This window comes from Lepidochelys olivacea (genome assembly GCF_965140295.1).
Source record: "Lepidochelys olivacea isolate rLepOli2 genome assembly, chromosome: 5".
Taxonomy (NCBI): domain Eukaryota; kingdom Metazoa; phylum Chordata; order Testudines; family Cheloniidae; genus Lepidochelys; species Lepidochelys olivacea.
Window position 1 is genome coordinate 133,652,113 of NC_140415.1, and position 12,311 is coordinate 133,664,423.

General features: G+C 44.9%; 2 protein-coding genes across 5 annotated transcripts in view; one reads left to right on the plus strand and one right to left on the minus strand.

Annotated features, from left to right (window-relative positions):
- The window catches only part of FSD1L (fibronectin type III and SPRY domain containing 1 like), a 63,828-nt gene that overhangs the window by 27,121 nt on the left and 24,396 nt on the right, over positions 1-12,311 (plus strand). For all 3 annotated transcript variants that reach the window (XM_084628664.1, XM_084628665.1, XM_084628666.1), the window contains exon 6: positions 10,248-10,369. In XM_084628664.1, the coding sequence (XP_084484790.1) occupies positions 10,248-10,369 (122 nt within the window). The remainder of the gene's footprint in view (positions 1-10,247; positions 10,370-12,311) is intronic.
- LOC311520834 (uncharacterized protein) overlaps positions 5,460-12,311 on the minus strand; it is a 35,161-nt gene continuing 28,309 nt past the window's right edge. The window contains exons 4-5 of one of the 2 annotated variants that reach the window (XR_014711709.1): positions 6,938-7,878; positions 5,460-5,984 (exon numbers count right to left, since the gene is read on the minus strand). The gene's annotated coding sequence lies outside the window, so the exon portion shown is untranslated. Of the gene's footprint in view, positions 5,985-6,848; positions 7,879-12,311 lie in introns of those variants that run through there. The other variant, XM_084628673.1, reaches the window with a different exon arrangement.

Genomic DNA, 12,311 nt, shown 5'->3' on the forward strand with positions numbered 1-12,311 from the left:
CTTGGCCAATCATGTGAAGCTAGCCAAGAGGGTGAGAATGGTCACCTGCAGCCAGGCTAAACAAGCCATCACGCCTAGCTCTGTTCCGGAAACTTCTACCAGGACTTGGTCAGAGGTGATGGACCTGGATCCCAGGCCAAGGTCTGCAACAGCAGTAGTGGATCCAGTCCCAGAGACCCAGACAGAGCCAGTCCCGGAACCGGCAGAATAACCAGCACCAGACGCATTGCCAGCACTGAATCCAGTACTTGCAACCCCAACACCAGAGGGCCCCAGCAAACCTGAACCGGCAGCAGCCGATAACCCTACACCAGAGGCTCAGCCGGAGCCTGAACCCCAACATAGTGAACCAGCGGAGAGCGGTTCACAGTCAACAGGAACAGCCCCATCCCCTACATCGCTTCCAGAGGGACCAAGCCTAGGTCCACAATCTAATGAGGAACTGATGTCTCCAGCACCAAGGGAACAGTTCCAGACTGAATAGGAAGCAGAAGAGCGCCTCCAGGGAGCTTGGACGGTGGCATGGAGCAATCCACTGCCTCTCAGCTCTTCTAATCAATCCAGGTTTGTTGTAGAAAGAGGACTTTTTTATATAAGGAAACTCTTCCTGGTGGACACCAGGAAGACTGGCATCCTCAGACAGTTGGTAGTTCCAACTAAGTACCGGGTCAAGCTCTTGAGCTTCGCCCACAATCATCCTAGTGGCCATGCTGGGGTGAACAATACCAAAGACTGTTTTGGGGAGGTCATTCCACTGGGAGGGACTGGGCAAGGATGTTTCTACCTATGTCCAGTCTTGTGAAGTATGCCAAAGAGTGGGAAAACCCCAAGACCAGGTCAAAGCCCCTCTCCAGCCATTCCCCATCATTGAAGTTCCATTTCAGCAAGTAGCTGTGGATATTCTGGGTCCTTTTCCAAAAAAGACACAAGAGGAAAGCAGTACATACTGACTTTCATGGATTTTGCCACCCGATGGCCAGAAGTAGTAGCTCTAAGCAACCTCAGGGCTAAAAGTGTGTGCCAAGCACTAGCAGACATTTTTGCCAGGGTAGGTTGGCCCTCCGACATCCTCACAGATGCAGGAACTAATTTCCTGGCAGGAACTATGGAAAGCCTTTGGGAAGCTCATGGGATAAATCACTTGGTTGCCATTCCTTACCACCATCAAACAAATGGCCTGGTGAAGAAGTTTAATGGAACTTTGGGGGCCATGATACGTAAATGAGCACTCCAGTGATTGGGACCTAGTGTTGCAGCAGTTGCTCTTTGCCTGCAGAGCTGTACCACATCCCAGTTTAGGGTTTTCCCCATTTGAACTTGTATATGGCCATGAGGTTAAGGGGCCATTACAGTTGGTGAAGCAGCAATGGGAGGAGTTTACAGCTTCTCCAGGAACTAACATTCTGGACTTGGTAACCAACCTACAAAACGCCCTCCGAACCTCTCTAGCCCTTGCTAAAGAAAACTTACAGGATGCTCAAAAAGAGCAAAAAGCCTGGTATGATAAACATGCCAGAGAGCGTTCCTTCAAAGTAGGAGACCAGGTCATGGTCTTAAGGGCACTCCAGGCCCATAAAATGGAAGCGTTGTGGGAAGAGCCATTCATGGTCCAGGGGGGCCTGGGAGCTGTTAATTATCTCATAGCATTCCCTACCTCCAACCAAAAGCCTAAGGTGTACCATATTAGTTCTCTAAAGCCCTTTTATTCCAGAGAATTAAAGGTTTGTCAGTTTACAGCCCAGGGAGGAGATGACGCTGAGTGGCCTGAAGGTGTCTACTATGAAGGGAAAAGTGCTAGTGACATGAAGAGGTGAACCTCTCCATGACCCTTGGGCATATGCAGTGACAGTAGATCAAGGAGCTGTGCACTAGCTACGCGCCGATGTTCTCAGCCACCCCAGGACTGACTGAACGGGCATACCACTCCATTGGCACAGGTAATGCTTACCCAATTAAAGTCCAACCTTACCGGGTGTCTCTTCAGGCTAAAACTGCTATAGAACAGGAGATCCAGTATACGTTACAAATGGGGGTAATCTGCTTCTCTGGCAGTGCATAGGCATCTCCAGTGGTTCTAGTTCCCAAATCAGATGGGGAGATACGTTTTTGCGTGGACTACAGTAAGCTACATGCTGTAACTTGCCCAGACAACTATCCAATGCCACACACAGATGAACTATCAGAGAAACTGGGACGGGCCCAGTTCATCTCTACCTTGGACTTAACCAAGGGGTACTGGCAGGTACTGCTAGATGAATCTGCCAAGGAAAGGTCAGCCTTCACCACACGTCAGGCTGTATGAATTTAATGTAATCCCTTTCAGGCTGCGGAATGCACCTGCCGCCTTCCAAAGACTTGTAGATGGTCTCCTAGCAGGATTAGGAGAATATGCCGTTGCCTACCTAGACGATGTGGCCATATTTTCGGATTCCTGGGCAGAACACCTGGAACATCTACAAAAAGTCCTTGAGTGCATAAGGGAGGCAGGACTAACTGTTAAGGCTAAGAAGTGTCAAATAGGCCTAAACAGAGTGACCCACCTTGGACACCAGGTGGGTCAAGGAACTATCAACCTCCTACAGGCCAAAGTGGATGCTATCCAAAAGTGGCCTGTCTCAAAGTCAAAGAAACAGGTCTAATCCTTCTTAGGCTTGGCCGATTATTACAGGTGACTTGTACCACAATACAGCCAAATCGCCGCCCCACTGACAGATCTAACGAAAAAGAAACAGCCAGATGCCTTTCAGTGGACAGAAGAGTGTCGAAGGCCTTTAACCAGCTTAAAGCGACACTCATGTCTGACCCTGTACTAAGGGCCCCAGACTTCGACAAACTGTTCCTAGTAACCAGAGATGCATCCGAGCGTGGTGTGGGAGCAGTTTTAATGCAGGAAGGACCGGATCAAGAATTCCACCCTGTAGTGTTTCTCAGCAAGAAGCTGTCTGAGAGGGAAAGCAACTGGTCAGTCAGTGAAAAAGAATGTTACGCCATTGTCTAAGCTCTGGAAAAGCTGAACGCCCATATGTTTGGGGACGGCATTTCCACCTGCAAACCGATCATGCTGCACTACGGTGGCTTCATACCGCCACGGGAAATAACAAACAACTTATTCGGTGGAGTTTAGCTCTCCAAGATTTTGGTTTTGACATCCAGCACATCTCAGGAGCTTCTAACAAAGTGGCTGATGCACTCTCCCTTGAAAGTTTCCCAGAATCAACTGGTTAAAATAGTCCTTGAGATGTGGAAAATATTGTTAATCTTGGTAGGATATTTAGAGGTGCGGCTGTCTTATTAACTCTGTTTCTTCCTAGAGCTCCAGGAAGAAATCACAGCCAGCGTTTCACCCTATCTGTGATTTTTGGGGGGTGTCATAAATATAAAGGGAAGGGTAAACACCTTTAAAATCCCTCCTGGCCAGAGGAAAAACCCTTTCACCTGTAAAGGGTTAAGAAGCTAGGATAACCTTGCTGGCACCTGACCAAAATGACCAATGAGGAGACAAGATGCTCTCAAAGCTGGGGGGAGGGGGTGAAACAAAGGTTCTCTCTGTGTGGTGCTTTTGCCAGGAACAGAAAAGGAATGGAGTCTTAGAACTTAGTAAGTAAGCTAGTTAGATACGCGTTAGATTCTGTTTTGTTTAAATGGCTGATAAAATAAGCTGTGCTGAATGGGATGTAGATTCCTGTTTTTGTCTTTTTGTAACTTAAGGTTTTGCCTAGAGGGATTCTCTGTTTTGAATCTGATCACCCTGTAAGGTATTTACCATCCTGATTTTACAGAGGTGATTCTTTTACCTTTTCTTCTATTAAAATTCTTCTTTTAAGAACCTGGTTGTTTTTTCACTGTTCTTAAGATCCAGGGGTTTGGGTCTGTGTTCATGTATGCAAATTGGTGAGGATTTTTTCAAGCCTTCCCCAGGAAAGGGGGTGTAGGGTTTGGGGAGGATTTTGGGGGAAAGAAGTTACATATTTGTTAGACGCTTGGTGGTGGCAGCAATAAAGTCCAAGGGCAAAAGGTAAAATAGTTGGTACCTTGGGGGAGTTTTAACCAAAGCCCATAAAAATAAGCTTAGGGGGTTTCATGCAGGTCCCCACATCTGTACCCTAGAGTTCAGAGTGGGGAAGGAACTTTGACAGGGATGCTGAAATGCCTATAGTTACCCTTGGGGACCCAGCCTACCCCTTAATGCCCTGGCTCATGAAGCCGTCAACAGGCACCCTGGACCGTATCATAGAATATCAGGGTTGGAAGGGACCTCAGGAGGTCACCTAGTCCAACCCCCTGCTCAAAGCAGGACCCATCCCCAACTAAATCATCCCACCCAGGGCTTTGTCAAGCCTGACCTTAAAAACTTCTAAGGAAGGAGATTCCACCACCTTCCTAGGCAACGCATTCCAGTGTTTCACCACCCTCCTAGTGAAAAAGTTTTTCCTAATATCCAACCTAAACCTCCCCCACTGCAACTTGAGACCATTACTCCTCATTCTGTCATCTGCTACCACTGAGAACAGTCTAGATCCATCCTCTTTGGAACCCCCTTTCAGGTAGTTGAAAGCAGCTGTCAAATCCCCCCTCATTCTTCTCTTCCACAGACTGAACAATCCCAGTTCCCTTAGCCTCTCCTCATAAGTCATGTGTTCCAGTCCCCTCATCATTTTTGTTGCCCTTCGCTGGACTCTCTCCAATTTATCCACATCCTTCTTGTAGTGTGGGGCCCAAAACTGGACACAGTACTCCAGATGAGGCCTCACCAATGTCGAATAGAGGGGAACGATCACGTCCCTCGATCTGCTGGCAATGCCTCTACTTATACATCCCAAAATGCCATTGGCCTTCTTGGCAACAAGGGCACACTGACTCATATCCAGCTTCTCGTCCACTGTCACCCCTAGGTCCTTTTCTGCAGAACTGCTGACTCGCCATTCGGTCCCTAGTCTGTAGCGGTGCATGGGATTCTTCCGTCCTAAGTGCAGGACCGTAGTAAGAAGCTGTTCAACTATAGGCCGAGCAAGTGCAGAATGGTGGTAGAGTGTGCATTTGGACATTTAAAGGGTTGCTGGCGCAGTTTACTGACTCGCTCAGACCTCAGCGAAACCAATATTCCCACTGTTATTGCTGCTTGCTGTGTGCTCCACAATCTCTGAGAGTAAGGGGGAGACGATTATGGCAGGGTGGCAGTTTGATGCAAATCGCCTGGCCGCTGAATACACGCAGCCAGACACCAGGGCTGTTAGAGCACAGCAGGAAGTACTGCGCGTTAGAGCTTTGAAAACCAGTTTCATGACTGGCCAGGGTTCTGTGTGACACTTCTGTTTGTTTCTCCTTGATGAAAACCCACCCCCTTGGTTGCCTCTAAATTCCCTGTAAGCCCCGCCCCCCCCCCGCTCCCCCTTTTCAATGACAGCTTGCTTGCAAAGGAAATAGTCACTATAATTTTAAAAAAACATGTATTCTTTATTGATTATAAAAATAGGAAGATAGCCCAGGTGGGGTGTGGGAGGAGGGAAGGAAAAGGCCACTTCAAAACTTCTTGAATGATAGCCTTCTGTTGCTTGGGCTGTCCCCTGGGGTGGAGTGGTTGGGTGCCTGGAGTTTCCCCCCTGCGTTCTTGGGCGTCTGGGTGAGGAGGCTATGGAACTTGGGGAGGAGGGAGGGTGGTTAAACAGGGGCTGCAGCGGCAGTCTGTGATCCTGCTGCTGTTCATGAACCTCCAGCAGATGCTGGAGCATGTCCGTTTGATCTCAGAGTAGCCCCAGCATTGCCTCATGCCTCCTCTGATCTTCCTGCCACCACCTCTCTTCACCTTCATTGGCTCCTTTCCTATACTCTGCTATTGTGTCCCTCCACATGTTCTGCTGAGCTCCGTCAGTGCCGAACGACTGCATGAGTTCAAAGAACATTTCATTGTGCATGCATTTTTTTTCGCCACCTTATCTGAGATAGCCTTTGGGATGGAGGAGGGAGGCTTGAAACATTTGCAGCTGCTGGAGGGAGAAAGAGTGAAGTATTTTAAAGGTACATTTTATAGAACAATGGCTATACTCTTCCACGGTGAACAACACTATTCACATTACATAGCACATGTGATTTTTGGTACAAGATTGCATTTTGCATCTTGTGTTAGAGATCACACACGCAGTGCCGGGCAACAGAATTCAGCTTGCAGGTGGCCATGGTAAGCCATAGTCTTTCAGCTTCTGCAACCTTCATAACAGCAGTGCCCTCCTCTCTCATCCCAAGCAAAGCATGTTGAGTTGGCTATTTAGTGCTGCGGTTTTCCTGTTAATGTGCAGCAGCAGAAACCAAACTTAACCCCGCCCCCCAATCCAGTTCTCTAGGATGATTACTTTACCCCTCCCCCCACCGTGTAGCTGATATCAGGGAAATCCCTGCTAGCCAAATGCGAACAGCTCAGTGCTGCGCCGCCCCCAACTGCGTAGCTAACTGCGGGGAGGATTTCTTTTCAGGCACAGGCAAACAGCCAAGTAGGTGCGGCCACCTCTGAATGTCCCCTTAATTAAATTCCCCTATTTCAACCAGGTTACCATGAACGATATCACTCTCCTGAGGATAACCCAGAGAGATCAAGAATGGATGTTGCTTGAATGCCAGCAAACACCTGGACTATATGCTGCCATGCTTTGTTATGCAATGATTCCAGACACCGTGCTGCTGGCCTGCCATGGTAAAATGTCCTACCATGGAGGACTGAATGAGGCTGTCCTCCCCAGAAACCTTTTGCAAAGGCTTTGGGAGTACATCCAGGAGAGCTTCATGGAGATGTCCCTAGAAGATTTCCGCTCCATCCCCAGACACGTTAACAGACTTTTCCAGTAGCTGTACTGGTCACGAATGCATCCCAAGTCCTCAGGGCTACTTAATCATTAAAAAATGCTTGCTTTTATAACATGTATTATATTTAAAAAGGTACACTCACCAGAGGTCCCTTCTCCGGCTTGGTTGGGTTGGGAGGGTATTTCAGTCAGGGTGATGAAAGGATCCTGCCCGTCGGGGAGAACAGTGTGCTGTCCTCAAGCTCATCTTCCCCATCCGCAAAATCCTCAGCCATGACGGAGAGTACCCCATCATCGGAGTCCACGGACAGGGATGGGGTAGTGGTGGTGGCCCCCCTAGAATTGCATGCAGCTCAACGTAGAAGCGGCATGTCTGGGGCTCTGTCCCGGAGCGTCCGTTTGATTCTTTGGTTTTCTGGTATGCTTGTCTGAGCTCCTTAAGTTTCACGTGGCACTGTGTTGCATCCCTGCTGTAGCTTCTGTCCCTCGTGGCCTTGGAGACTTTTTTTTTAAAATGTTTTGGCATTTTGTCTTTTTTGAAACATAGTTCTGATAGCACAGATTCCTCTCCCCATACAGTGATCAGATCCGGTACCTCCCCTTCGGTCCATGCTGGAGCTCTTTTTCGATTCTGGGACTGCATGGTCCCCTGTGCTGATGAGCTCGCCTGGCCAAACAGGAAATGAGATTCAGAAGTTCACAGGGCTTTTCCTGTACACCTGACCAGTGCATCTGAGTTCAGAGTGCTGTCCAGAGCGGTCACAATGGTGCAGTGTAGGATAGCTCCCGGAGGCCAATACCTTTGAATTGTGTCCACACTTACCCTAATTCGAAACAGCAATGTCTATTTCAGCGCTAATCCCCTTGTTGGGGAGTGCAGAAATCTGTTTTAAGAGCCCTTTATGTACAAAAGAAAGAGGCTTCGTTGTGTGGACGGGTGTAGGGTTAATTCGATGTAACGCTGCTAAATCGGACAAACTCGTAGTGTAGACCAGGCCTTGCTCTCCTTTTCCTACTGCCTCCCACTTACATAGACTGGTGATGTTATCATACCCGTGCTGATTCTGGAGCTATGAAGTCAGATCTGAGAGTGAACATGAAAGCTGTTAACTATTTTATGCTCCAGTCTCTACCATGATACTGGTTATATGTACAGTCAAATGTATACAACTAACCTCTCCTCATCCCCTAAATTAGATGAGTAGGGTGGTGCTAATAAAGCATGCTATTTGATTCAGCAGAAAACAGACTTTGTTTCTGAGTCATGTCTAGTACTTTCAAAATGGGAATCTGCATTTTAAAGAGACAACTGGAATTTTCTTCAATGGAAGAGTGAAGGTGCTTTATAGTGAAATCTTTAATGATCTTCTGTAATTGAGGAACAAATTTGTTTTCTACAGTGTTGGTAGCTAGTGCATTTCTAATTATGGATACATAAGTTGATACTTGAGAATCAGATTAAGGCCTTAATTCTTCAATGCCTTGTGTCTTTCATTTGGTCCTGCTTCAAGTCACCCGGGCCTGATGAAATACATCCTAAAATAGTCAAGGAGCTGATTGAGGAGATATGAGCCATTAGTGATTATCTTTGAAAAGTCATGGAAGATGAGAGAGATTCCAGGGAAATGGAAAAGGGGCAAATATAGTGCTAATCTATAAAAAGGAAATAAAGACAACCCAGAGAATTAGTCAGTCATCTTAACTTCTGTACCCAGAAAGATAATGGAGCAAATAATTAAGCAATCATTTTGCAGACACCTAGAAGATAATAAGGTGATAAGTAACAGTCAGTATGGATTTGTCAAGAACAAATCATGTCACCCCAACCTAATAGCTTTCATTGACAGGGTAACAAGCTTTGTGGATGGGTGGGCAGGTGATAGACCCTTTTCATAAACTAGGGAAATACAGCCTAGATGGAGTTACTGTAAGGTGGGTGCATAACTGGTTGGAACACCATTCCCAGAGGGTAGTTATCAGTGGTTCACAGTCGAGCTGGAAGGGCATACAAGTGTGGTCCCACAGGGATCAGCTCCGGGTCCAGTTCTGCTGAATATCCTCTTCAGTGATTTAGATAATGGCATAGAGAATATTCTTATAAAGTTTGTTGATGGTACCAAGTTGGGAGGGGTTGCAAATGCTTTGGAGGATAAGGATTAAAATTCAAAATGATTTGGACAAATTGGAGAAGTGGTCTGAAGTAAATAGGATGAAATTCAGTAAGGACAAATGCAAAGTACTCCAAGTAGGAAGGAACAGTCAGTTGCACACATACAAAATGGGAAATGACTGCCTAGGAAGGAGTACTGCAGAAAGGGATCTGGGAGTCATAATGGATCACAGGCTAAAGGAGTCAACAGTGTAACATTGTTGCAAAAACTGGCAAACATAATTCTGGGATGTATTAGCAGGAGCATTTTAAGCAAGACATGAGAAGTAATTCTTTCCTCTCTACTCTATGCTGATTAGGCTTCAACTGGAGTATTGTGTCCAGTTCTGGGCATTACATTTCAAGAAAAATGTGGACAAATTGGAGACAGTCCAGAGAAGAGCAACAAAAACGATGTAAAGGTCTGGAAAATGTGACCTATGAAGGAAGATTTGGGGGGCGGGAGACTTGGCTTGTTCAGTCTGGAGAAGAGAAGACTGAGAGGGGACATAAGTTTTTTTTCAAGTACATAAAAGGCTATTACAAGGAGGAGGGAGAAAAATTGTTCTCCTTTGCTTCTTGTCCTATCCTCAGAGGTTAAGGAGCTTAAATTGCAGCAAGGGCAGTTTAGGTTGGACATTGCAGGAAAAACTACCCTGACAGAAAGTTAAGCACTGGAATAAATTGCCTAGGGAGGCTGTGGAATCTCTATTGTTGGAGATTCAGAGCAGGTTAGACAAACACCTGTCAGGGATGGTTTAGATAATACTTAGTCTTGCTATGAGTTTAGAGGACCAGACAAGATAACTTCCTGAGATCCCTTCCAGTCCTATGATTCTAGGCTTGTGCAAAGTGGCTGTAAAATGCTACCAGATCAGAATTTTTCACTTTCAGTGGCTATCATTACTGTGTGTACAGGTTTAAATGAATACCCCAGGTACGAAGCCTGGGAGAATCAGGCTTGAAGTCTTTTTAGTCACTTCTAGATTCTTACATGGAGACTCATAATGTCACAGATCAAGTGAGAGGGAGGCACTTGCAACTAACACCAGATCTTTTGAGCAGTGAAACACTTCTTGTAACTTAAACTTCAGAAAACTGGTTAACACCACCATTTTAAAATGTGGGAGCTGATTTTTTTTTCAAATATAATAAGGGAAGAACAGTGCACTCAAACCTGTAGCAACTTCTGAAGTGAATTATAAAAAATCACATGGTTTTGACACACCTCAAAGTTAACTTCCTGAGTATAGAATTTCCAAAATATGAACCACGTTTTCCTAATAAGCCTTTCTTTTCTGTAGAGTCACAATGGCTTCAGCATTCCGCATCTCTTTGAAACCAAAGGTCAGTGATAACATGACTCACTTGATGGTGGACTTCTCTCAGGAAAGGCAGATGCTCCAAGCTTTAAAGTTTTTGCCAGGTAAAATTAAGTCTGTAGTGAATTGAATTTTTATACTATAAGATATCTGGGATAAACAATAGTTTGTTTAATGCGTTTTAATATGTGGATTTTTTTCAGCTATCTTAAACAGTTTCTTCAATATTTACTTGGCAAATATCAGATCTAGATCATCTACTTCATAAAGGTGGTAACACATATAGACCTTTATACAGTATAAGGACCAGTCAACGAAGGTGGGAATGGAACTTGTTCTTTGCTCCCAGACCTGTACTTCACCGTTATAGGTAATTGCCTAAGATCCTTCCTGCACTGGCAAGGTATCAAGTGTTTAACATACTCACAAGCTGAGTCTTGTTTGACATGTTACTCCTTCACATGCAGTTCACAAAATGCCAGGGATATAAGTGTAGAGACAAGAGTGTTCAAGTTCCTCTGACTTCCTTTTTGTACTTCCTTTTAAAAAGATGATCTGATCTTTGATATTAAATATCTGGATTAGATATTAGATTCTCAAAGGTAACAGTCCACTAAACTTGAAATTGCTGATATTTACAGCCTGAGCTCCAACTTAAGGAAGCCTTTCCTTTGGTGTGGGAATTAATAACCACCTTGACACTGTTTCCAGAACTATTAAGCCTCCTGCTGGCAGTCATGGTCCCTTTTGCTATATGATGTGGAGGTAATCTTGGTCCTGTGCTTAGCGTTTGTCTCAAATCACTATCATGGTGCTTAATTGGCAACTCACGATGAGCTGTGCTGAAATTACCATTCAGTCCTTAGCCTCCGGATGAAAATGGTAACTCAGTTATCCTCTTACCCTTTCTAGATAAGGGAGGAAGATTGAAATGCTGCTTGTATACTGTACCTGTTATGTGGGGAGACAAATGGAGGACTTGAGTGACCAGTGCTGTTAGTTTTCAGAGTAGCAGCCGTATTAGTCTGTATTCGCAAAAAGAAAAGGAGGACTTGTGGCACCTTAGAGACTAACCAATTTATTTGAGCATAAGCTTTCGTGAGCTACAGCTCACTTCATCGGATGCACACAGTATGCATCCGATGAAGTGAGCTGTAGCTCACAAAAGCTTATGCTCAAATAAATTGGTTAGTCTCTAAGGTGCCACAAGTCCTCCTTTTCTTTTAACATAATTTTGGTTAGCTACATTCTTGTTCATACAAGATAATCCGGCACTTGGCATTTAAATGTGGAAAGATCAACTGTAAGGATATCACTGGATTTTTTTTTTTTTCCCCTCTCCCTGGTGGATAACTTAAATAGCTTGTAACTATTTGGTATAGAGCTCTGTCACTACTTATAGCAGCACAGATTCTTGTAGGCAAAACTTAAACTGGGTGTTGATTCAGACAGTTTGAAATCCCAAACTTGATGAGGTGGTGATATTTAAATGCCTAGATAATGCTCATCACAATGGTACAGGAGTATCTTACAACTTCTAAAAGTAAACACATGAAAGAATCTCATCTTTCTATCTGGTATATAAGAAGATGCCAAAAATAATGGGTAGAGGTAGGTGCTTCAAAAGTTGCTGGCATGGCCTCTGAATGATAGATGTCTTAGTATTTCTCTCAAACTCTTAACCTGTTGCTGGCTGACTTCTATAATCTTCTCTCCAAATACTACTATATTTCTCTTTAAACCAGTTAGAATTGTTTTTGTGATTCTCTAAGACTTTCATAAATCTTTGTTCTCAATCTCTATACAACTTAGACAGAAATTCCCAAACATTTTGTAAACCACGAGCCCTGCTGGAACATCAAGTCTTATGACTACAACTTGTCCTGTGTTCTATTCAAATAACCCTTGTGAGAAGTGAAAAGCATTTACACTTAAGTTGTGATATTTAAAAATGTTCAGTAACTCTTCAAAATGGCATGCTTGGGAGGCTGGCTGCATGGGATATGTACATAGACTGAAGACTTTCTGCTTCTGCTGGGAAGGCTA